Source organism: Centruroides sculpturatus, unplaced genomic scaffold (genome assembly GCF_000671375.1).
Source record: "Centruroides sculpturatus isolate CEXI.00-Female unplaced genomic scaffold, Cexi_2.0 scaffold703, whole genome shotgun sequence".
Classification (NCBI taxonomy): domain Eukaryota; kingdom Metazoa; phylum Arthropoda; class Arachnida; order Scorpiones; family Buthidae; genus Centruroides; species Centruroides sculpturatus.
Window position 1 is genome coordinate 86,941 of NW_019384944.1, and position 24,300 is coordinate 111,240.

At 32.3% G+C, this 24,300-nt stretch overlaps 1 protein-coding gene across 1 annotated transcript in view; it reads right to left on the reverse strand.

Moving 5' to 3' along the window:
• Positions 1 to 21,894: 21,894 nt before the first annotated feature.
• The window catches only part of LOC111632167 (basement membrane-specific heparan sulfate proteoglycan core protein-like), a 208,133-nt gene continuing 205,727 nt past the window's right edge, over positions 21,895 to 24,300 (reverse strand). Inside the window, 3 exon segments of the mRNA XM_023376533.1 lie at positions 21,895 to 22,793; positions 22,866 to 23,019; positions 23,091 to 23,194. Coding sequence (XP_023232301.1) covers positions 22,742 to 22,793; positions 22,866 to 23,019; positions 23,091 to 23,194 — 310 coding nt within the window. The 3' untranslated portion in view covers positions 21,895 to 22,741.

Here is a 24,300-nt window from a genome sequence, read left to right on the forward strand (position 1 = left end):
ATTGATCACTTTATCCTCATGCGCCGACAACCATCATTCCACTTCCTGGTTATAAAACATTTTGAACGGCTTCATAAAACCCATGTCCAAGGAAAGCATTTGATGTGTGCTGTGGGGATGTAGACAAACGATCGACACAAAGTTTTGTCATGCGTAGTCAAGTACCTCCAAGTTTCGCGTGTCCGTCCAATATGAGCAACACGAAATCCGCGTCGTTTATTCTTGTTGTGTCGGACGAAATGCGTCATCCATTCAATCAACTTGGATCAATTCTGATGAATGGAATCCAGCGATTGCGTCTGGGGGTCCATGGTTTGGATTGGTCTTATTCGTATAAGGCAACGCGACACATGAGCGAGAGGCATTCTGCCAAGGACAGAATGCCTCTTGGGAAAGTTTTTTAAAATGAAAAACTGGCCCTATTTACGTGTTACCAAAGTAAAGAAAATCCGGAAATTCCACGTAGCCAGTCCAGTTAACCAGGCGTGAATCCACGGAACAAATTATCAATGTTTAGTGGCTTTATCCACTCGGTCACTGATGGTTCCCCGTGAACTCTCTGTCCAGAAACGCTTTACAGTGACGTTTTCCGGGAAATACGATCATGGGAGGAATGTACCGGTCAGCGGTGAACACGCACATCACTATGGTGATCAGCTTGCTCCTCTCTCCTAACGAAGGTTTCTGGACAGCTCTTCTATCCTTCACCGGAATGGCCTGAGAATTTTTGCCTTGAACACAAGTTATCCGTTAATGTTGACCAGTCGATTTGTCTTGTGTTTCACTTTGTCAAGTTTGGCTTTGGACGGCTGGAAAAATTGCCCTTTTCCCTCTGTGAATCCTAGAATCCTTGCTTTCGAAAGCGAATGCAAGGTTTTCACAGACAGCTGCGGATGACGTTTGAGGAACTGTGCCAATCATCTACACCCAATGGATTGTCTGTCCTGCGAAAACGGATGCGACACGTTATTTTGGCACCAATTGGAATGCTATTTGTTTCACGTCGTGTATAGTCAACCCAAAATAATTCCTTTCCGTTTCAGTATGGTAGGAAAGCAATTCGTCCTCTAAAAGTGCGGCGAGGGTGCGACTATGCAGACGCGAATTTAGAGCGAGCGAGAGGTTGCGAGCGATTTAGTTTTCGCAAAGGAAAACCATGTACAAACGAGAAGCGAGAAATAACTCTGGCGAGAGCGAATTTCTGGTTCTCGCACATATCTGACAGGTTTTGATATTTATCGCGTCTCGTCTCTTCTCGCCACATATTCTCGCTCACTCTGAAAATTCGCTCGCTCGCTTCTGCATAGTCGCATCCTGAGGACTGATGGTTTGCTAATAGATTTGCGGCAGAAGCTGCCTTCTTCATGTAATTAAGACTCCTGGAAGGTCTACCCGGGCAAACCAAATGTTTTGGAGGCCTTCAAAATGCCCATCTGCTTTGTTTGCAAAGCATACACTGCAGGCTGCATGCTTACGGTATTCCATTGCTGTCTGCGTTTCTTTTCCAACATTGCCAGATAGTAATCCAACGACGCACAAGGCCAGCTGTTTCCCTTTCGTTGATACAGCACAGTGCACCCAATACCGAGTTCCGCACGCCAGTCACTGCCGTATATACTGTATGCACCAATCGTATATTCTAGAACACGAGTGACGATTCGAGAAATGGAAACATCTAGAATATTATAAAAGAGTAGTTTTGAGACAAAAAAATACTGATACAATGCGAGATGCGGAGATCGAGTTCGCGATATGGCGTTCCGGCATCCGAATGCGATGTCGCGGGATCATATAAAGTTTTAAACAGCTATACATACGTTAATAAGAATAATAATCAAAACTTTTATCATTATTACTTTTATTATGTAGTATATTGCTTATAATAAACGGTTTGAGGCCGGCCATGTTCGAGGTCACCTTTTGTACAGTACCCCCCTCCAGGAACGACTCCGATTCCTCTCCTTATATTCGCCACCGAGCCACACTTTCTAACAAAGCTGACCGCCATAATTCAGATGCTACAGTCTCACGTGATGTTTATGACATCATTACTAAACAGCCTTTCTATTACTTTAATTTTTATCGTTCCTTATACATTTAAATACGGAAACCGCGGGCGGAATGGTCGAATGCATATTTTTAGTTACGGATCGCGAGTCAAAAATTCCTGACGCATCGTATCTGTAGCAACTCACTCCTGGGAAGAAAATCCCGGACACATAATAGAAAGGGAGTTAACATGAAACGTTTGATTTTAATGCTATTTATGTCATCGTGTCAGAAACAATGGTTATTAGCAGAAGATTCCCGCTGAAAAAAACAGTTTAGTGTTTCGTTCTTTATGTAGGTCGAGGCGATATTTGTATCTTTATAATTTTTTCAAGAGTTGGCGGATGTTTTGACAATAAAGATCATTTCTCTAAAAGACCTCCTTTTAAAGAAATGACCTTTATTATCAACAGAGAAATAAGGGCACCATTCTTTATTTACGTCTCGTATTTATTTGTTTATTAATTTTTAGAAAATAAGAAAATAAATTTAAATAGAATTTGAAGAATTTTAATGAAAATTTTAAGCAGGAAAAAACTAGGGAATTTTTCAATAACCTACTTATTTGTGGGGATTTGGTCTCAATTCTAACCTCTCTCCGGCCTTTGCAGGTTACGACCCATCGTTTCTTCTTCCAAATCTAATTATCCGAAAGATCTGGAGAATAAGGGCGATTTCACACTACGAACAACTGGAACGAGTCTCATTGCCACGACAACGGCAGTAGGTCGGGCGAATAGTAGTTCCAGTCGGATAAATTTAAAAAGTTAAATAGGATAGGAACAATCGGCCAATGAGAGCTTCGAAACTACAATCAGAATTTGGATTTATGAAAACCTACGTAATGAGAAAATATGGCGAACAGTAGTCTTTTCGGAAGGCTTAACATAACGCTAATGCATTTGCCATTAGTGGCTGTGATTATAGGATTGTTCGGATCGTTCCGATTTGTTATTTGGAGGAGCATGGCTTCTGTCCGAGTAGTCGGTCGGAATGGTTCGCGGGGTCCAGCCGAAGGACCGAAATCCAAACAATATGGTGGAAGACGAAGGAGAAAGTGTTCAGAGGTGTCTGGAGACGAGGACGATTGGTGAGATCCGTCGAACGTTGGGAATGTTAAGAGGCCTCTTTGTCATGCGCGTGAGGCTAAAGATCTATTCGATATATCCAGTCGGAGAATGCCGATATAATGTGCGAAGGTGAAAGGCGGAGAGGCACATTCGATCGTCGTAATTCTCGGTTTAATTCGTTTGTCTGTCTGTTTGTCATTTCGTTAACGGCGAATGCCTATCTACCTTTAATTTGTTTGTCTGTTTGTCATTTCGTTAACGGCGAATGTCTATCTACCCGGCGTCTGACCACAGAAGAGAGGATTTCGGATCTTTCTCGTCATCTTATCTAGAAGAATAAATTGCTTTTAGCGAGGCGTACGAAGGTCGGACGGTCGTTATTTCGACTTAACTTTTCTGATAGAGAATGGAAATTAAATCTACGACGATAACTCCTCTCCGAAGTTTCCATTTTGCATCTCTAAATAAATCGAAAAAATCATGTCGGGTGATAAATACATTCGATTCGATGAGAGAAGGGACGAAGGATCCGCGCCCACCACCAATCTCAGAAAGAGAAGCGGAGGAGGCCGTAAAACGGAACGAGGAGAGGGAGTCTCTTTCGCCAACACCGTTTCTCCGTCCATAAGATCCTCTATAATTAAACGGATCCGAATTAATTAGGCAGAAATTTCTCGCAGTTCCTTGGGCAACGCTGGCCAAATGATTGGCTTACTGATTCGACGCTCGACAAAAAATGTGAAAGCGACGCCCACTTTCTGGAAATTAATTAATTAAAATTTAATTACTTCGTTAATTATTTTTATAAAGTTACGAATATCTTCGAAATTATTCCGCCGTCGACTAAGAGAAAGAAATCGGGATCTAGTTCGAACCGTCAGACTTTCCCATCGATTTTTTTTATGCCAATTACGTACTGACGAAAGGAATTCCTTTATTTGTCCTTTCCAAAACACTCGTCTGACTTCTTCCAATTATCCTCGGGTCATCCTTCTTTCAGCGTCGACGGGCCCCGCCGTCTTCTCTTTTTAACGAAAGAAGACCAGGCCAATCATCTCCCGGCTTTTCTCGACGTTTAATAATAGAGAATAATCGAAAGACCGAGACAGACGGAGCATCTCTGGGAATTAGATTCGCTCCCGACTAAACGTTTTCTTCTTTAAGTTGTACAGTACCTGACCGGAATTTTTCAGGCGAAAACATCGACTATCGACCGGAAGCCGCGCGATGTTTCTTATAAACAACAATGAATACACTGGGATTTCTATAAGAACAAAACGCATCCCGGATTTTTCCAATAAAAAAGTCTTTGTAATGTATTTAGGAAAACCACAGATTTACTTTAGTATTTGACGATTTTAACCGAAAGAGCCGGACCAACGCAATCGAAATCTTTATCGATATTCTGAGTATTTAATTATCGCCATTTGTTTCCACTCTCGATCGATTTATCTGTTCCGTTATGCCACAGACATTACCTTAGAAAATTCCGTAATTTTAGTCGTTTCGCTTCCAAGAAAATTGTTGCGTCATACTAAAATTGTTAATAATAGAAATCGGCAAGGAAAGGAGGTCGAATTAGTAAACATTCCGTCGAATTCCGATTCCAATTGGATCTTCAAACTCCCTTTATCCGAAAGAAAGGGAGTTTGAGATATTCAATACAACGGGATCCTTTCTGGTCGAGCTCGGGAGCTGAGAAGGAAAAGCTGCTTTAGCGGAGGTAATGGAGGAAAGAATGACTCGAATGTTACTTAAAGTGAATTAATTAATGAGTAAATGAGACCACGATTCAGAATTAAAAAAACTCGAATTCAAAATAGAGCTGCCGTCTTCGATGATTTCATTGGTCGAAATCGACAAGAACGTCCGGCCAATTGTCTTTATCAACATACTTTTTTTTCCTTTTTTCCTGGCGTAACGTCCGACGAAAGCTCCGTATCTTTCTCCGGATTTGTGTTTGGTGCCTGCCCACGAACTTATTTCTAATCACCGATTTCCTGTTCCGAGATCGTCGGAATAAATCTCACAATTCTCCGTAACATGGTTTGTGTCTTAAACGAGTGTTGCGCTTTCTTTCGTCACCAAGTTAATCGACTCTCTCCGTTTTAAAGTAGCCTAAAGCTTTAAACTTCTGTAAAATTTCCTCCCTCTTCATCTTCTACAATAATATAATTATTATCGTAATGATTATCCATAATTTTCCCCGTTAAGAGCGCTAATTCTTCACGCAATTTATAGTTGACCCCTTCCAGCACGAAACTTACGCATAATAATTGCTTTTAGATGTGTTTTTTCTGAAATTTTTGCAATTTAAAAATTTATAAATCGAATAATTAAAGTCTAAAAATCTTTCATTTTAATTTAGAGACCTTTTTTTATGTAAAATGACCCGTTAAAAATGTAAGTAATTATAATTACTGACCCAATTTGCTCCATACTTAGAAATAACACTAAGTTTCAAAATTTTCGGTTCGTCTAGTCCTGAGATATAATGCAAATTAGACGGCGATACGTCTACGCGGACAGAAATTTTGTGTTTCTTTTACATTTTTATGGACTTTTGGGATGTCAAAACGCCGAGAAATGAAAAAAGGGGGTGAAAATGTCACCATTCACCATACTTTCCCGGTTATATCCTGTAGTAGGGGTATGTGCTAGATACCGGACGTGCGAGTGAACTTTTAAAGAAAATCATTGTTATTGTATTAGAAGACCAGAATATAAAAAATGGTTTATCTAGCGAGTTGGATATTTGTAAATAGATTACCCTTAAATTTAGTTATTTGTTTATTAATTTGTGCGGGAATTGAGCCTAATCCATGTCCTTTACCTCATTTTTCGCAGCAAATGTATGCTAAAAAGGTGGCGAAGTAGACCGAGCAAGGAAAATTCCAAGGAAATGGAAAAGGAAAATCAATTGGATGTTTTAATGAGTGAAAAATTTCAATACGTGCAAGAAGAATATCCTAAAAGTAGTCAAGCTTTTGAGGGTCTGAGAAATCCTAAAATATGTGAATATTTTATAACGTTAAAAGGACTCTGAACCAGATATACGTTAAAATCCGTATATGACATAATTCAGGATAATTTTTTTTACAACTGAATGCAGAAATAAGGAGATAAAGACAGAAATTAAGTGATTGAAGAAGGAGAATAAGTTTTATTTTTTTTTTTTTCGAGGAGAATTAACAATACTGTTATAGACAGTAGAAGAAGAAATGAAAGTTATATCTAAGAGTTACGGTCAAATAAAAGGTATATTATAATTTAAATTGGATAAATTGGTTAACGAGGAATATAATAAAAGTATTATAATTATAAATTCTCCGTTTATCTCGTTGGAGTATTTGAGGGAAATTAATCAGTTTATAGATGTAAAATTAGGCATATCAAATAGTTCGATTGAGAGCTTAATTTGACTAAAAATGGAACAAAACCAACGGTAAAAATTTCAGTATACCGGAAATTTAATTTTGAAAGAGTTTTGGAAAAAGAAAGTAAATTCAAATAATGAGGAAATGAGAAAAATGATATTTACAGAAGATTTGTGTAAAAGATCAAGGCTGAGGAGGCAAAAACTCCGACCAATAATTAAACAAGAAAAATTAAAAGGAAATAAATATTGTTAAGAGAATATTTTTATATAAAAGACAATAAAATGTTTACTTATGATATTAGTTTGGATAAAGTTGTTAAATTAAGTTGTTTTTTTAGGAAAGAAATAACAAATATTTCAGAATTAGTAACAAATACAGTAGTTGGAAAAAGGGATTAAACGAACGATGTGTCAAGGTAGAAAAGACGGAGGATACAGTGTTAGAGCTTAAAAAAAAGTTAAAAATATAGATAAACAGAATAATACTAGTAACTTAAGGAACAATTTCCCCTTGAAAACAAATAAGTGGAATAATAAAACTAAAGTGACTATTGAATGTTGGAACATTCGGGGGTTACAGGAAAAACTTCATAGAGGAACTGTAAAAGAATATACAAGGAACCATTTTATTATTGGTTTTTCAGAGACTCGGATGGTTAAAATAAAGGAAGAAGATAGGTTATATTTAGAACAAGAACACATTATGTTATTCGGGAAGGCTCAAAGAAATAGAAGATTTGATCCAACATCTGGAAGACTATTAGTTTTAATCAAGAAACATATTAGTGAGTTGTTAAAGTATTAGATAGAGGAAAATTATGTTTTTGCTTTAATAGATACTCGGTCGATGTATGAGTCAACGTGGGAAGATTCGAAGATTGATATAATAATTGTATATTTTCTCCGTTTAATTGATAAAGCGACATGTTTCCAAGGAATCCAGAAAGTTGTTATAGAGTGGTCAACTATTATAAATTTATGGATTATATATGGAGATTTTAATTCCCAAATTGGAGAGAATTTGGACTCTATATATAAAGGAAGAAATTCTAATATTAATTATATAAGATTATCTAAAGATAATACTGTTAATGTAGATGAAAAAGTTTTATTGGAATTTATTCAGGAGAAATGGTCTATTTATTTTAAATGGTAGGGTTACTGGTTATATTCCAGTGGAATCACATATTGGTAAATCGATAGTAGATTATATTATTTGTTCGGAGTTTTTTACTGTTTGGTGTTTAACGAAGGAGGTGCTTAATCTTGATGACTCAGACCATTTTCCAGTACAGTTGAAATTAATTGGAAGTTTAGACGGGGTAAATGAATAGCAGAAACCTACACGAAGCTTTAAATTAAATAGAGATAAAGGTGGAAATATGTTTTTGAGGGAAATTGAAAACAGTTCATATGACCTAATATTACACGAGGTATAAAAAGATCCGGTAAATAATTATTATAAATTAATAACATTATTAGAATCATATCGTTTCAGAAGTTGTAAAAGGTCCAAAATTTATACAAAATGATGTGACAATAAGTTCTATTATTACAAATTGAAGAAACAAAGGAGTTAGAAAGACAAATTCAGGTCAATTATAGAAAATAAAAGAATTTATAGAAATTATATAAAAGCAAAAAAGATAAAGTATTTTTCGGAAATAAGTGATACACTGAGTAATATAAAAGATACAAATTCATTCTGGAATGTTGTAAATAATTTTCGTAGACCAATTTTAAAAGAAAATGAAGGGCTATTGGTTACATTTCAGAGTTGTTCTCAGTATTTTAAAATATTTTCGGATAACTATTTATGTAAAAATAATTCTAATTTTAAATATAATCACCAGCCAATACCAATAAAACACATGAAGATTTATTTAATGAAAATAATTTAAGTAATAATATAAGAAAATTAAAGGATAATACAGCACCAGAGATTTATCGTGAGTTATTGTAGAGTGACCCTTGGTCATCACACTTGTTTAATTTTTGTATGTTCGATATCGATGATTGTTTTAAGAGAGAGGAAGACTGTTTTTTAATTGGTAGGCAGGTAGTACATTCGGTGTTATATGCGGACGATATAGTGCTTGTTGCTCCGACTGCATCTGACTTATGTAGGAAGATACAGCTGTGTACGGGTTTTGTGAGGAATAAAATTAAAAATTAATTCCAGTAAGTCATTTGTGATGATATTACGGAATGGAGACAGACTTTCTAAGACATGTCTTTTTATCTTAAAAATGAGGAGCTAAAAATGGTACAAGAAATCAAATTCTTGAGAGTCATGTTGACTCCTACTTTATCGTTTGAAAATCAATACAAAAAAATGCAAATCTAATATATTGATTAATAACATGCTGAAATTATTTAGTCAACTAAAGCTGAGAAATATCATTACCCAAGTTAAGATATTCAAATGTTTATACTAATTTTATACATCCTATTGTAACAGGCAATAACCTAATACAATAAAGATTTGTTCAAATTATATATATCAAATCAATTATTTTCAAATGTTTATTGTTTTAGAGTAAGATTTGTATGATTATTAAAACTGCAATTGTCAATAACAGAAAAGCAGATTTTTTGTATTTTTGAGTCGTTATCAGTTATTTTTCCTTTAAAAAGTGTTTTTTTTTTTTCATAAGGGTTCGGTTATTTGATGCACATTTGCAATTAATAATATATAAAAGCAAATTAACACACAAAAATAGGAGAGGTTTTACTATACTTATAAATAATGTTCGTCCATTATTTATAAATACAGTATAGTAAAACCTTGCTTGAACCGATCTCGATTTAACGGACAAAATATCCGGTATGTCATATGTGAAAATTAACGCCGCGTTAATTTTAGAATTATCTAATTAAATTAACAAGTAATTTCTTCAAATTCAAGTGTCTGAATTTACGCCACAACGGGGTGTCTCGATACATCACATCTGAAAACGAATAGAAATTTTATTAATGTTTTTTGTCTCTTTGTCAAATTTAAATTTTGTTTTCTTTTTAAGAGCATTATTTGTTTAATTAAACACAATTCAAACGTATTTTTCAAAAAATGTTTAAAAAATAAAATTAAAGTTACGTACTTTAATAAAATTGTATAGGTTTTCCTTGTAAAAAATAACAATGAACTTTATTGTACTTATCAATATATAAATGAAGATGTTTGTTTGTTTGTTTGTTCGCTATACATTCCTAGGCCGTTCGACCAATTGCTACGAAACTCTGCCGTCACGTTCGCATACTTTTAACTTATATAATGTCTGAATGCCACTCCAAAGTATATATTGGTTTTCTGTATATCAATTAATTTATCTACACTTACATGAGCATGTAGCGCCATCTATTGGCAAAAAATTTAAAATAATAAACTAAATATAATTCGTCCATGACAAATGATATATAGCGCGTCTAATTCACACTATCACTATGATGAGTAGCGCAGCAATCACCTGCGTGGAGTCGAAATTCACACCAGTAGATCGTGGGTTCGTGCATGGCCAACGGGTTGTCCACGTGAATTTTCCCGGACTTTCTTCAAGTTAGTAACACTTAAGTAGGGCCAGTTTCCCAGAAATCTCCTCCCGGGAGGCATTCCCCTCGGCGTGGCGCGTTGCCGAAAATTACATAATACAGTTATCAGCGAGAACAATGTTTTAAGGGAGATTTTCGAAGGTGCCGAGTTTAAATATTTGGCTCATTTTTCGCGAAATTTGATTTGTCAGATTACCATTTGATATTCGGCTGTGAACGATACTGTACAGTACTGTACCATTTACTGAAAATATGAGTTAATATTAGAAAAAAATGTATCTTAAATTTTTTATGATATAATATATTCAATTCCTGTTTACTTTCGAAATCCGAGTATGGCGATAAACATGACAATAACCAAACTCTTTTTATGGTTTTCGTTTTAATATTTGTTATTGTTACTTTTTGCCCAAGCAACGCCGGCTTATCTGCTAATTATTATTAAATATTCGAATTATATTCAAATAACGATCGGTTTTGAATTAAGTATTTTGTTATAGAAAAGTATAGATCTACATAAAATAGCCATTATTTTTAATCCACACGCCTTTTGTTAAAAGATATCAAACGAAATGTGAAACGAATTTCAGAAACATTGAAAGAATTTCGTAAATCCGTCATTGAAAAATGTATTCTAGGATTTTTTTGCTTTGTTCTGTCGGTCAGTCGTTTCCTTTAAATTTTATAATGAAAATCCATTGTTGTAAACAAAATAAAAATATTTTTTTAGTTGATATAATTTTAATTTAACGATAGGCGGCGTTGTATGTTTAATTAGCCAACATGGCTAATTAAACATACAACGCCGCCTATCGTTGCTGGTGCGTTTTTCTGCGAAGTTCGAATTTGGTGTAATTTTTTTCGTACTGTTAAGTCATAATTTGGAAGAATTAATTAATTTTGGCTTAAAATATTTTTATTCGACTTATTATCATTATTGTTAATTCTTATTTTGTTGGAGTTTGGAGGTGTGGAACAGAATCTTGGCTCAATGTCTCGTACTATTATATCCTCTCCCATAGAAAAGGTTCGTCGATTGAACCGGTGTTAGACATCGTCTTGAGAATTATTTTCCGTTTCCCAATTTCCGAGAAATTTCTCACTCTTTTGAAGAACAGTCTGAAATTGTTTTGTCTAAGTTGGACTGGTTAAATAATTTGCATAAAGAGCACGAAGAACGACTGACTCGTATTGAAGAATTAACAACGTTTAAAACGGTATGTATTGATAATTTTTCTATGCAATCTTTTCTGTTAGTATTCATTTCACAACGAACTAAAGAATAACAATGTACAGTAATTATCTGTGGTTTAATGGGCAATCGGGAGGAATTGACAAATAACGTTACAGAATTTTTTAAGTTGATTAAAAGAAACAATGTAGAACATATTTCTCCGAAAATTTGTTATAGAATTCCAAAAATTAGGTTAATTTTAGTAGAACTTAACAGTTATAATGATACAAAATTGATATTTAAAAACTTAAAAGGAATTCAAGAAGAAATTCAGATTTATTCTAGAGTCACTGTCTTCGACGATCTAATCTCTATATCCAGGATAAAACGAAAAAACTTTTGCCTCATTTTAAGAAAGCAAAATCTTTGAATGAAATTTACCATTTAAGAGCTGATTTAAGAGATAATAGACGGAGAAAAATTTACCTATAACTTTGAGATTGAGTTGCAGATAGGTTTTTTTGAAAGTAACAGTATTCAGAAAGTTTAATAGAAGCCAAAAAAGAGGACAAATCTGTTATTTCTTCAGTGAATTTTTTTTTTTTTTTTTGAATTGTCAGGGAATATTAAGTATGACTCTAAAAGATCAAGATTTTGTTCAGATTTTGCAAACTTAGTCGCGTCATTTCATATCGTTATGTAAATTACATCTCTTGGTTATTAGTGAAGTAATCTTAAGGTAAACAGTTTCATGTTTTCAGAGTTTGCAGTTCTTGTTTCTTCTGAGTGGCTTTTTCTGTTTCGAGTTGAAACGGAGTTTATAATTGCCAAAAGTTGAAGAAAGCGCAATCTGTTGCAAAGGGAATTATATTCGTTCCTCCGAACACCTAAATGGAGATGTAATATTCGCTCTTGCCATGACAAAAAGGGTTTGAGAAGTCAAAATTGGTTCGAAGATTGACTGCAATTTGTTTTGTATATTTCTGATGTTTGGAATTAACGTAATGAAAATTTTATCAATTGTAGTTAGGAATTAATCCTAGAACAACTGTAGATTGGAATAATTACATGCGTGAGGTATGTGCAAACTCTATAATTTCTCGACCCAATGTCAAAATCGGTGGTGCTAACAAAATAGTCGAGGTAGACGAAAGTCTTTTTTTACGTAGGAAATACAATGTCGGACGTGTTCTTCCGCAGCAGTGGAATACGCCGAGACAAATGAATGTTTTTTATTCGTGGTGAGTGATCTTTCTGCGAAAATATTGATAGATGTAATAAAAAAAACGTTAAAGAAGGAAGTTATTTATTATATGTTCTGACTGCTGGAAAGCATACAAAACAGAAGGGCTACGAGATGCACGACATGAACATTTACAATTAAATTATAAATATAACTTTATTCATCCAGCGACAGGATGTCATACCCAAAACATAGAAAGACTTTGGGGAAATGCCAAATGGAGGAACAAGATTTATCGAGGCACATCGCGTCGTCATTTTGATTCATATGTTATAGAATTTGTGTCGTAGACAACACTCAAATTATGAAATGTTTATTGCAATAATAAAGCAAAGCAAAGAGTACAGGATTGATTTTTGCAATTTCTTGTGCTGTAGGATAACCAGAGTTGTTACTGAAATCAGATAACTTTATAGCAGTAGAACACAATTCTGACAAGTTATTGAAGCAAACCGATTTGGTCATTATCCTTGTTTATTTGAACATTCTTCATTATGATGAATTATTAACTGAGAAAATTTAATACAACATTTTCTCCATAACGAAATACTCATAATAGGTGACACTAATATATGAATAGGAGAGGAACCAGACAACCTTTATTATGCCCCTAATACTAGAGTTCTAAATTCTCGTAAATCTAACGACATGGTGTGCAAATTTAGAGGAAAAAATATGTGGCTGTACGCCATATTTTATATAGGTTTTGTTTTTAATTTTTGTATAGTTTCCCTTCTTTCTTCCTTCTTCTATTGTCTGTCCCTTCCAGAAAAATTCTTTCTCAATCCTTTCTTCTTGGGTGATGGTGATTAATCCCTTCGAACAAAGGGAAGGAAGGAAGCCTGAGGACTTAACAGAAAGACAAGGGACATTCTTGGCTGAGACGTCGTAAGGATCGGACGGAAAGGTGGTGCTCTCTATATCGTCTTAGCGCGAATGGAGACACAAAGAAGTCAAGGCAAGAATCAGCGGCAGATCCGATCGAGAAAAGAAATATCATAAGGACTTCAGAACAACAACAACGTGAGTTAAGAGAAATCAAGAATTCACTCGTCATTCAGAAAAGATTTTGGAACTATCACCACCCCCAAGACTACCATTGCAGGCCGGGCACCCATTTTTACCTATCTTTATTTCTATCGTTCTCCCCTATACCAGTGTCTTCTGTCTTTAAGTTAAGTTAGTTTTAACTGTTAAGTTGTGATTCGTGTATATTGTATAAAACTCAAAGTTCATTTATGTCGCGATGGTTGTACTGATACCTGTTCATTCTATTAAGGTTGTACTACTATTATTGTAAAACTAAGCGGGGACTGTATGGAGTTGATATCCCAACGAACTGTTTTATTTCACGCGAAATAAGGGTTTCATTTTGTTAATGTATTCTTGTAGCTCTCATTTCGCTTGTATCTTCACAAATATTTACAGTTGATCAAATCCTATGGATTACATATATTAAATGGCCGTTGCACAAATGACTATTTGGCAAATTTTATTTTTATTTTTCAAACGGTATGTCGGTAATAGACCCGGTAGCATTAAATGTTAATCTGCTGGACAGTTTGAAAAGGTTTTACAATTTTAGATAAATTCAGTTCAGATCATTTTCCTACCTCAGCGATATTTAATTTCAACACAGGTAAAATAGAAACACGCAAATTACAGAAAATTCGATATATATGGAACCAGGATAATCTCGATAAATATGTTTTGTCAGTCATTTCACTACATAAATTACTAAAGAATACGTTTGTATTGGATGTGTGAGATTTTTATTCAGAATTCTCAGAAATGCTTTTGACTTCGCAACCCAAAGAGGAACATTGAGAATGAGTAGTTTAGACTCATTTGATAAACAATGGTTTGATATGGATTGTTTGCGGTTAAAGAAGAAAAAGAATATTCCGCAAAAATAAATCAAGAGATCTGTTAGAAGAATATTGCAAATTTTAAAAAAAAAAGTTATGTCATTGTGCGAAGCTAAGAAAAAAGTTATTTCAAGTCAAAATTAAGCTACAATTACAACATAAAATACAAAAGAATTTTGGTCATTGGTAAATAAGTTTAGAACAAGGAGGAATATTATAAATATAGAGGAGAAGATGGTATTATGGAATCCCTCCATTTCAAACTGATGATAAAGGCGAACTGTAGTGGATTGTGGCTGACTGCACTATGCAGACATTCATAGCAAGGGGAAAACCCGTTTCACTTCAATTAAACGGTTGTCCGTAGTGAATTAGCATATTTGTGTTTTTCGAAATTCTAAAGTTTTGAATGGTAAGTGAATTTAATTATTTCTAAGATACAAATCATGTAGTTGTAGTATCACTGGTGCACGTATTCTGTTCCAGAGACTTAGGGGTACATATTAATCTGTGTGATGTTCACGTTTTTTAAAATTTGGTCTTGACAGACATAAGTTAATTCAAGATGGCGATGCGTGAAATACGGACCCCATTGGTGCTTTTAATATGGAACCCGTCTAACTTTTGTAAAAGTATATGGTAGATGAATGAAAAAATAGAAGGAAAGTGAAAAAAGTAAAAAGAGTTACCTAACACTATAGGAGCATTATATTTGTGATTTTTGTAAACGATTAGCTTCTTCTTTGTTCATTTCTTTATTATTATTATTAAATCATTTTTGCGATAAAATATATTGGAATAAATAATTTTGTAATTATTTAACATTCTTCTATTTGTTTTAGATGCATTAAAGCATTTTTTGAAAACATACAGTAAGGTTCCATATTATTACCCGGTTTTACCTAAGCCTACTTTTTGACTTTTTGTACAAAAGCATTCAAAAACCATACTATAGTTACACTAGCGAAAAAGCCAATTAGGAACATCTAGTTTAACAGTTACCAGTACTTTTCGCACAAAAAATGTGGGTGTAGTTATGATACCTTGTTTACAATTCACTATAATGAAAATGGGGTTCCATAATACCACCTTCTCCTCTAATTTCAAGTGAGATTTGATATTTTTGAGATTACATTTCCCAGGGTTTCACACAGTTATCCTTTTAAATGGCCCTTCTGTTAGAAATATTCCTCTTCTAGATGATCCAATATCTCAGTCAGAATTAGAATAGGCTGTGAATAAATTAAAAGTTCGCGAATCACGTGGCTTAGATAAAAAAAATCAACAATGAATGAATTAAATGTCTTTCAAACAAAATTTTAAACGACATTCTAAATGTGTTTAATTCATTTAAATCTTATGGAAAATTTTCTACTACTTGGAAACAAATCTGTTTAAAAATGCTATATAAGAAAGGAAGTAGATTACTACAAACCAATTATCGTCCAATAGTTTTAATTAACATACTAAGGAAGTTGTTTTCGTCCAAACTAGCAAACCGTCTTCAACTTTGGATGGACGAGTATGATATTATCACTCCTTATCAAGGAGCTTACGTCAAGAATAGAGGTGTTGAATATAACTTGTTTGTTTTAAATGAAATTGTTCAACTAACACTATCAAGAAAACGAAAAAACTGTATGCTGGTTTCATAGATTTAAAAAAAAAGCTTTTGATTCTATAGATCGTGACATACTATGGTTCAAATTAGAACGTATAGGTCTCAACAAATTTCATTAATCTACTGAAAAACCTGTTCTCCGATACTTATTGTTCAGTAGAAGCATTTTCTTTTAGTACGGATTTCGTTTCCTCTAACAAAGGATTACCTCAAGGAGAACCATTAAGCCCATTTCTTTTCATCCTTTTTCTAAATGACCTTCCGAATTTTTACAAGGCCAAACTTTTGCAATTTCACTCTATGTAAATATAAATTGTCTTTTATATGCGGACGATGTTCTTCTGATGGCGAATTCAACTGTGGCTTTCCAGGAGAGAATAAATATGTTTCAAGAATATTGTCACAATAATCATTCGATGGTTAACTTGGAAAAGACGAAAATAATGATTTTTCGCGGAGGAGGCAAATTTAAAAAAAAATCAGTTATTTAGAGAAACAAAAGTTGGAAGTTCTTTCAAATTTTAAATATTTGGGAATTCATTTTACTCCTCGTGGATCTTTTTCTTTCCATTTGGAAAAAGTGATAATCGAGACTAACTTGTAAGATAAAATTATAAAAAAATCTTTATAAACTACTTGTCAAAATGAAAGAATCGTCACTTAACTATTTTAGATTATTTGATGTGTTAATAAGATCGAACATTTCATATGCATTCCCAATATGGGGGAAATTGGCGGTTGACAAAGTAGAAAAAAATACAACTATTCCTTTTCATGTAATTTTTCATCTAAATCGTTCTGTGCCTGGGCCCGCGATAAGGATGGAACTAGGAAGACCACATCTCGCTGTGAATATGTCATTGAATTTGCTTCGTTTTTGGAAGAAAATTACTATGCTACCAGAAAATGATTACAGGCAATTGATATACATTAAACTTTTATCATCTAGTAAATCGGCATCATGGGAAATGTTATCCGCTACTATTGAGAAATTGTTGAACAATCCGGGACTATCGTTTGAAAGTTGTTTGGATTATTCTGATATGAGAGCTTTTTTTGACAGATTGCAAACAAAAGTTGAGAGATATATACTGGTAACTAATGTTGTTTATCTGCAAGTGAATTTTACTCTTAAAATCTTAGGTAATATTCCTTCGATTTATTTATTTTCTAATAGATGAAGTTTAAAACTATTTAATAAAGTAATGGCCTTGATGGATAACATAGTTTTTTGTGCAATAAATGAAAATAACAGATAAAAAAAGTTTAAAATTATTTAACTCCCTAATTAATTCTTTGATATGATCTAGAGCCCAAGCTGGATTGGCAAAATATATCTATAAATTGAAAAATTTTCTATTATCTTCCACCTGAAATTGCTCCAAGTTGTAAGCACAATACCAGATACAGAAGATGAAAGTAATTGGATTTGGACTCTGTTTTCCTAAAATGTATAATTTTTTTATTGGCTGAAATATAAATACACTAAAAATTCTTTTGTTTTATACAAACCATGAAATAAAAGGATCATGATGATATCGACTTTTAAAATAACACATTAAATAAATTTTAGCATATTTTTGGAATTTAAACTAACTTACTAGATGGTAATGAACAGAAGTAGAGGAATGCATATTTATTAATATTTGATTCTGCAACTTCATATTTCATTTTGAAAAAACCAAAGTTCACTAATTTAATGCAAATATCATTCGTGTTATATAGAAAATTCAGAAATATCATCAGTCCAACCCACAATTATAAATTATAGATGGATCAGTTTTAATAACAGAGAGAGAGAGAAAGGTTAACAAATGTTCACTCTATATAAGAAATATCTACATTAATTTTTTGGAGCAAATGTGTTTTAGTGTGGTAATGTAAATTTTTCCACATTATATGCAGAAAAATTGCAGAGATATTTCAAGAATATAATAGATATAATGTATCAAACATATTTAATTGAAATATTACTCAAGAATATAGAAAACAACTAATTAATCTTATAAAAGTAGATATTTTGTTATTAAAACACTGGAAAAAAATTATCTGGAAAAAGGTTGAAAAATTAATATTTTGTAAACAGTTTACTTTTAAGATTTTCCCCATTTGGGACTGACAGAGTTAACACTTAATGGCAAGAATTATAGATTGTTAATAACAAACTAAGAATGTAGTATTAAATTTAATGATTAATTGATTTTCGATATTACCATATTATAGAAATTGTTTCTGAAGTATGTTATAAAACTATCTCTTATATGCAAACATTCTTTTGGTTTAATAAAATTGAATTGAATAATTACTTAACTATTCTAAAATTTTTTTAATGAGAGAAAACAGATTAGTTCTATGGCAAACAATTCAACTTACAGGATCATAAAACAAATTAGTAAAAAATTGTACAGTATTACTAAATTCACAAAGTTTCTGGATCAGACATTATTCCACAGTACTTTTTATCTTCTGATCTAAAAAAAAATTTCTTTTTCTTCATTGACTTTTGGTTCTATATAGTTTACAACTTTTAATTCATTATAACAACAAAGTTTTAAATATCCTGTTTAAATCAACAAACTTCACTTCTCAAAAAATATGAAATCTTAAGTAAAAAATAAATGCAAATAGATCATTTAATCGAAGCAGTAAGATTTTGTTCTTTTATAAATACCTCCATCACTAATTTATATATTCAAGACTTTACACTTTCTCTATATACAATGAAAACATTCTGTATTGATTTACAAGATATAAAATTCAATCTGAAATATTAGTATACGTTTAATGTTAATTTGTATACTTCAAAAATTGCCATTATTCCCTGAAATACAACAAAAACAGATTTATTGATTAAAAAGCATTGATGTTTATTACATTCTTACAGATACTTTTAATATATTTTATTGCTATAAAAACAATGACATCACCAATTTATTAGCTTCCATTGAGTTAATATGCAGTCATTATAATAATTACAAAGATCCTGCACATATTAAAATTATATAATGGCAACAATTAAAAAGTAATTGCACAACTACAAATTCTAATGGCAATTAAAAAAGTAATCAACTATAGTAATTAAAGAAGAGAACAAAGTTTTAATATAAACTTAATTTTATTTTGTATTTAAACTTCTAATGAAATGGGTTTACTTTCTGAAACATTAATGAACAACAAATTTGACTTCTTTATAACAAAGTTGTATGTCTATTTCCAACAATAGAATCTGTTTTTTTTGGATTTAATACAAAATCATTTTCCCATCTCTTGTGAACTGCCTATATTTCTTTTTGCTACTGGAATCTAATCTAGAACCATCATTAAAAAAGATAAACTGTACAGTAGGTATGTTTATCTCACTTTAAATAAGAATATTTACAGTGTACTGTGCATACATACATTATATAAATATATATTGGTTAATATTAGCGTGTGTATATGTATCTGTTATCGAATACAAAGAAAATATATTTGTTGGTCCTTCAGTAAATATTATTCAAAGCTAGACATGTGAAAATATTATTTTAAACTTTAAAAACAGAACAAAAGTAGGCAAGTCCAAACATTTCCCAACACTAACACATTACTTTGTTGTATCATCATCATCGAACATTTATCCCTGCCACCGAAATGTTCATTATTTGTTTACAGTCAGTCTGTTGTTTAAATCCAAATTTAATCTTTATAATACCATCAATTTTTATAACTTTTCTGGCAATTCCAATAAAATGTAATCCAAAAAATTGTGATGAAAATAGCATAAATTGTTTTCATATAAAATATTTTATAAAAGAATGTAGAATAAACAATTTTGGAAACTGAAATACAAGTATCGCATTTAATGTNTATAAATTATAAATTTAAATCACTATTTATTCAACATCGTTTAAATAAATATACAATTAATCTAAATGACAAAAGAATCAACATAAGTTATCAAATAATGCTGAATGTTCGTTGTGTAAAATGATGGCAGCGATGATGGTTAATTAATCATTTGTTCACGAGCTGCGATTCTCTTTGAGTAATAAGTTTAAGATCTAATATTTTGGGATTGATTACTATTAAACTAATTTATTGAAAGAATCTTCTAGTACGATCACGTTATATAAATTGTATAAGTTTTTTGTACAATCGCTAAAACTACTGTAATAACATTACAGTATTTACTTACTCCTTGTAAAAGCAAAATGGTAAATCATAAATTTATTTAAAAAACAAAAAAAGAAAATTTAGTTTAACAAATACTTTTTCCTTTACAGATTTAGGAGGTTTGTCGATCCGAATTCCATGATAAATTAATATCAGGTAAGAGATTTACGAAATTATGTAGAATATAGTGAAATCTAGATTAATTTCTGAGTTTAAAGAGAAATGTAAAACTAAAAATTACTACACTAGCTCTATTTTTCTTAAGAATTCGAAAGAGATTAGCGTTTTGCAACTTATATATTCATACTTAATTACTTTTGATTAATTAACTTTATAAAGAAACTCCGTTTTTTGTTTTTGAGAAGTTGTTCTTTCTCGTTATTGAAACTTCATCGTTTAATCGAAACGAAATTGAATACATCTGTTCTTCATAAATAGAAATTTAATACTTTACGTTTTCTTGTATATCGCATTTTCACCCAGTTTTATTGCGAATTTATGTGCAGAAACAAAACGAAATTGAATACGTTACCTCTTTTCCTTGAAAAAAATAAATTTTTATTAGGTCGAAGTGGGTTTTCGGAATAAAATAAAGCAAATCTTTAAAGCGAACATGTAGTCATTAGAAAGAGTGATACGATAATTGGACTGCTATTTTCAAATTGCAGAATATATTCTCATTATCGCTATCAGTCCATCCTTAATCTCGAGAACGGAGTTAGATGAAAATCGAGATCAGATGTAGAAAGCTTAAGAGACGTAGGCCCGATTAACCGTATACTAACTTCCGATCTGGACCGGAAGTCACATAATTTAAATTTAAAATTTTCTCCTGGAGTTAGTTGACCGGCATGACTAGACTATTATCAGAAGTGTGTTGTACAGGATCACTAAACTCCCGACGAGACACGGAAACCCCGATTAACTATAAACGAACTTCCGACCTCGATCGGAAGTCACGCGATTTTTTAAATTTAAAAATTTCGGCCCGGTATTATGACGATGTCACAATAAATAACTGCTCGTTTGTATTTCATTTCAATTTTGACATAACAATGCACATGATAAATATTACTTGAGTACAGTACATCAAGTGGAATTTGTTTTGAAAATTTCGCATTTTTGTGACATCATACGTTATAACACCTACGATGATAATTCATTGTGCTATTTTAGTTGACGGGGATTGGGAAGACTTATTAAAAAGCAGTAAGTGGTTTCAGTTTTCTATCACTTAAATTGAATTTTTAATTTTATTTTGAGGAAAAAAATAAGCTTCTTAACGTGCCTTACTGTATTATTTCAAAGTTTTTGTTTAATATAATATAATAAACTAATTTTCACAGAAACTAAATGCCTCAAAAAAATAATGTAAATTTCTCACTTTGTCAATTAAACTTGCAGAAAACAAAGATGATGCAAAATGTTAAAACAGATAGGAAAAGCCAACTTTTCATTGTGGGGATTTCTATCAATATAATCATTATTCCCCTCTCAATTAAGTTATCAGAATTTTTTTTCTCGTGAAGTTTAAAGATTCTGCTTTAGCATTTTTATTCACATCACCAGAGTATAATTTTTAGCCTAATGTGTTCTGCCTAATGTTTTTCTCGGTATCATCATTTGTTCCATCTTTGTTGTCTCTGCTGCTGTTTCCACTTTATATGTTGCTATTATCTACTGATTTACGACGGCTGTTTTTTCAAGCTCCAATGATCCATAAAAAAGACAGGTGTAAATAACAAAATGCTTAAAAATTATAATAAACAACTGACACACGTAACTTTCATTTTTCCTTTATTCCAATTCTTAAACATTCACAATTTTTTTTAAACTTTTTTTTTTATATTTTTTGGAAATTTATGTAGTGGTAGCCTTTCTGTTTTCTGAAGGTCTATAACAAAAAACAAAATTAAAAAAGAGTACTCGTTAGTCAATATACGATAGCACAAATTTGAAATAACATCGAAACATTTGGAGCAAAGAAATTTTTGTACAAAACATATTTCTCATCGAATTTCCTATGGACGATGGGTGTCTCACTTTCACTTTCAAATATTTAGACTCATTCACACATCACACGCGCATCATTCATCCATACAAAATAAAGAACTTAAGTTTCACACGAAAGATAGCACCATTAAAATAGTTTTGCGACTTCAAAAACAGGACAGCTATTACACAATGTGACATTCATGGCAGTGAACAATGCAATTGTTGAAAAAAGTGAATTCACAAAATAGTTTGTTTCGCAACGCTTTGGAAAAGTTATACTCGCCGATTATCTTCTGTGTTTATATATTACAGTTCTATCACTTTTTTCAAGAGATACATAATGGAGGTTAAGAAATAGTTAATAATTTCGACATTTTTTGGTCTCGCCGTATTCTCGGTTCTCGACAGAATGAAAGACACTATTATAAAGAAGACAAATTAAACTCGTTAACATAATTGCAAAGCCCATTTTATCGACTGTCTTTATAAATTGTTCGACGTCGCATCTGTCGTAAGAGCAGAAATTGAGATTTAGAAGGTTAATTATTATTCCGATCATAAAAAAAATCTATTCTATTCCGGTCTATTGCTTGTCGATTATTTTTGATGTCTGAATATCAACATCTAATTTCTTCCGCGTATTATGAAATTCTGGCATTGTCCAAAAGTGATTCACCACCACTACCGTCAATTCTGAAAAGATTTCGTTTGTATTAATTGACAATCATTTCTATTGGTTAAATAATTTTAAAATAATCCCCTTACTCTGGACACGGTTTGACATTTCTTCCCGTTATTGCTCTCTCGTATAAATTGATCACTTCGGAATCATGCGGGCCTATTTTAAATTCCCATAAACAACCGTGAAATCCAACAGGATATCTGCCGGCAGTCATTAACTGATGATCTGGGACACCACCTGAATCAAAATAAACATTTAATTAATCTTATTTCTTTAAATGTCTGACAAATGGGTATTTAAAAACTCACCGATATATATATCACCGTCCGTGTTCAGTTGTTTAAGTAGTCCTTTGGAGTGTCCTTCCTGATGATCTATATGATCGACGTTTAACACGCCGTGCGATCCAAACCTATCAAATAAAATCATTAATTGACCCGCAATGCAGTTTATAAGTTCTAGGCAGAAAATCAAGTTTGAAAATTATCTAGTACGTTTTAAGCGCTTTTCAGACACTGACAAAAAAGTGACGATATAAAATAAACGGATTAGACAAAATTTATCGTAGCATTCTTTAGCATAAGTAGTTTCCTATAAGTAAGTTATTTAATATAAATAATGTAAAATCCTACTTTCCATCGCTTTTTAATTTAGTTATGTACATTTTATTGTAAAGTAATAGAATTTTTTTATGAACATCAGTTTAATTTTAGTTTTAAAGAAAACTGAATTTAGACTCATTGTGATATCAGTTATTAATTATTTATATATTAATATTGCCATATGTAAATATAACTTATGATACTTTTTATGACTGAGGGAGATACATCACAATACTAAGTCCTACACTGTAGCTAACTCCCACATTGTAGAAACAAATTACAACTATTTTATAACAATTTATCAAATACTGTAATTCTAACATGATTTATTGCAGAATTTATTTTTATTCTTAATTAAATAACATTTTAACAAATGAAACCATTCATTCTTCTCATGCATTAGACTAAACGTCTGTTGTGGTCAGTTTGCTGTCTCTTTCACTGCATCTCTGTAACGTCTTCTCTGTCACCCCTTCTGGCTGCCAATCTTTAATCTGTTTTATCGTTTTTTCATTTGTCATTCTATTGAGATGTTCTAACCATTCAATTCTTCTCTTTGACATCCAATTATTTTTTTACCTGTTTGTTACATTACTTATTTTAACCAATTGTGTTCTGCCTAATGTTTTTCTCAGTATCATCATTTGTTCCATCGTTGTGGTCTTTGCTCCTGTTTCCACTTTATATGTTGCTATTATCCACTGATTTACAAGGGCTGTTTTTTTTTTCAAGCTCCAATGATCCATAAAAAAAGACAAATGTAAATAACAAAATAAATTTATTACCAAAAGTTAGGTACAAACATGGTTACTTTTCAACATAATCACCATGAAGATTGAGACATTTGTCATATATGTGGATGAGCTTTTCAAATGACTTGAGATGGACCCTAACATGTTTTTGAAGATAGTCATTA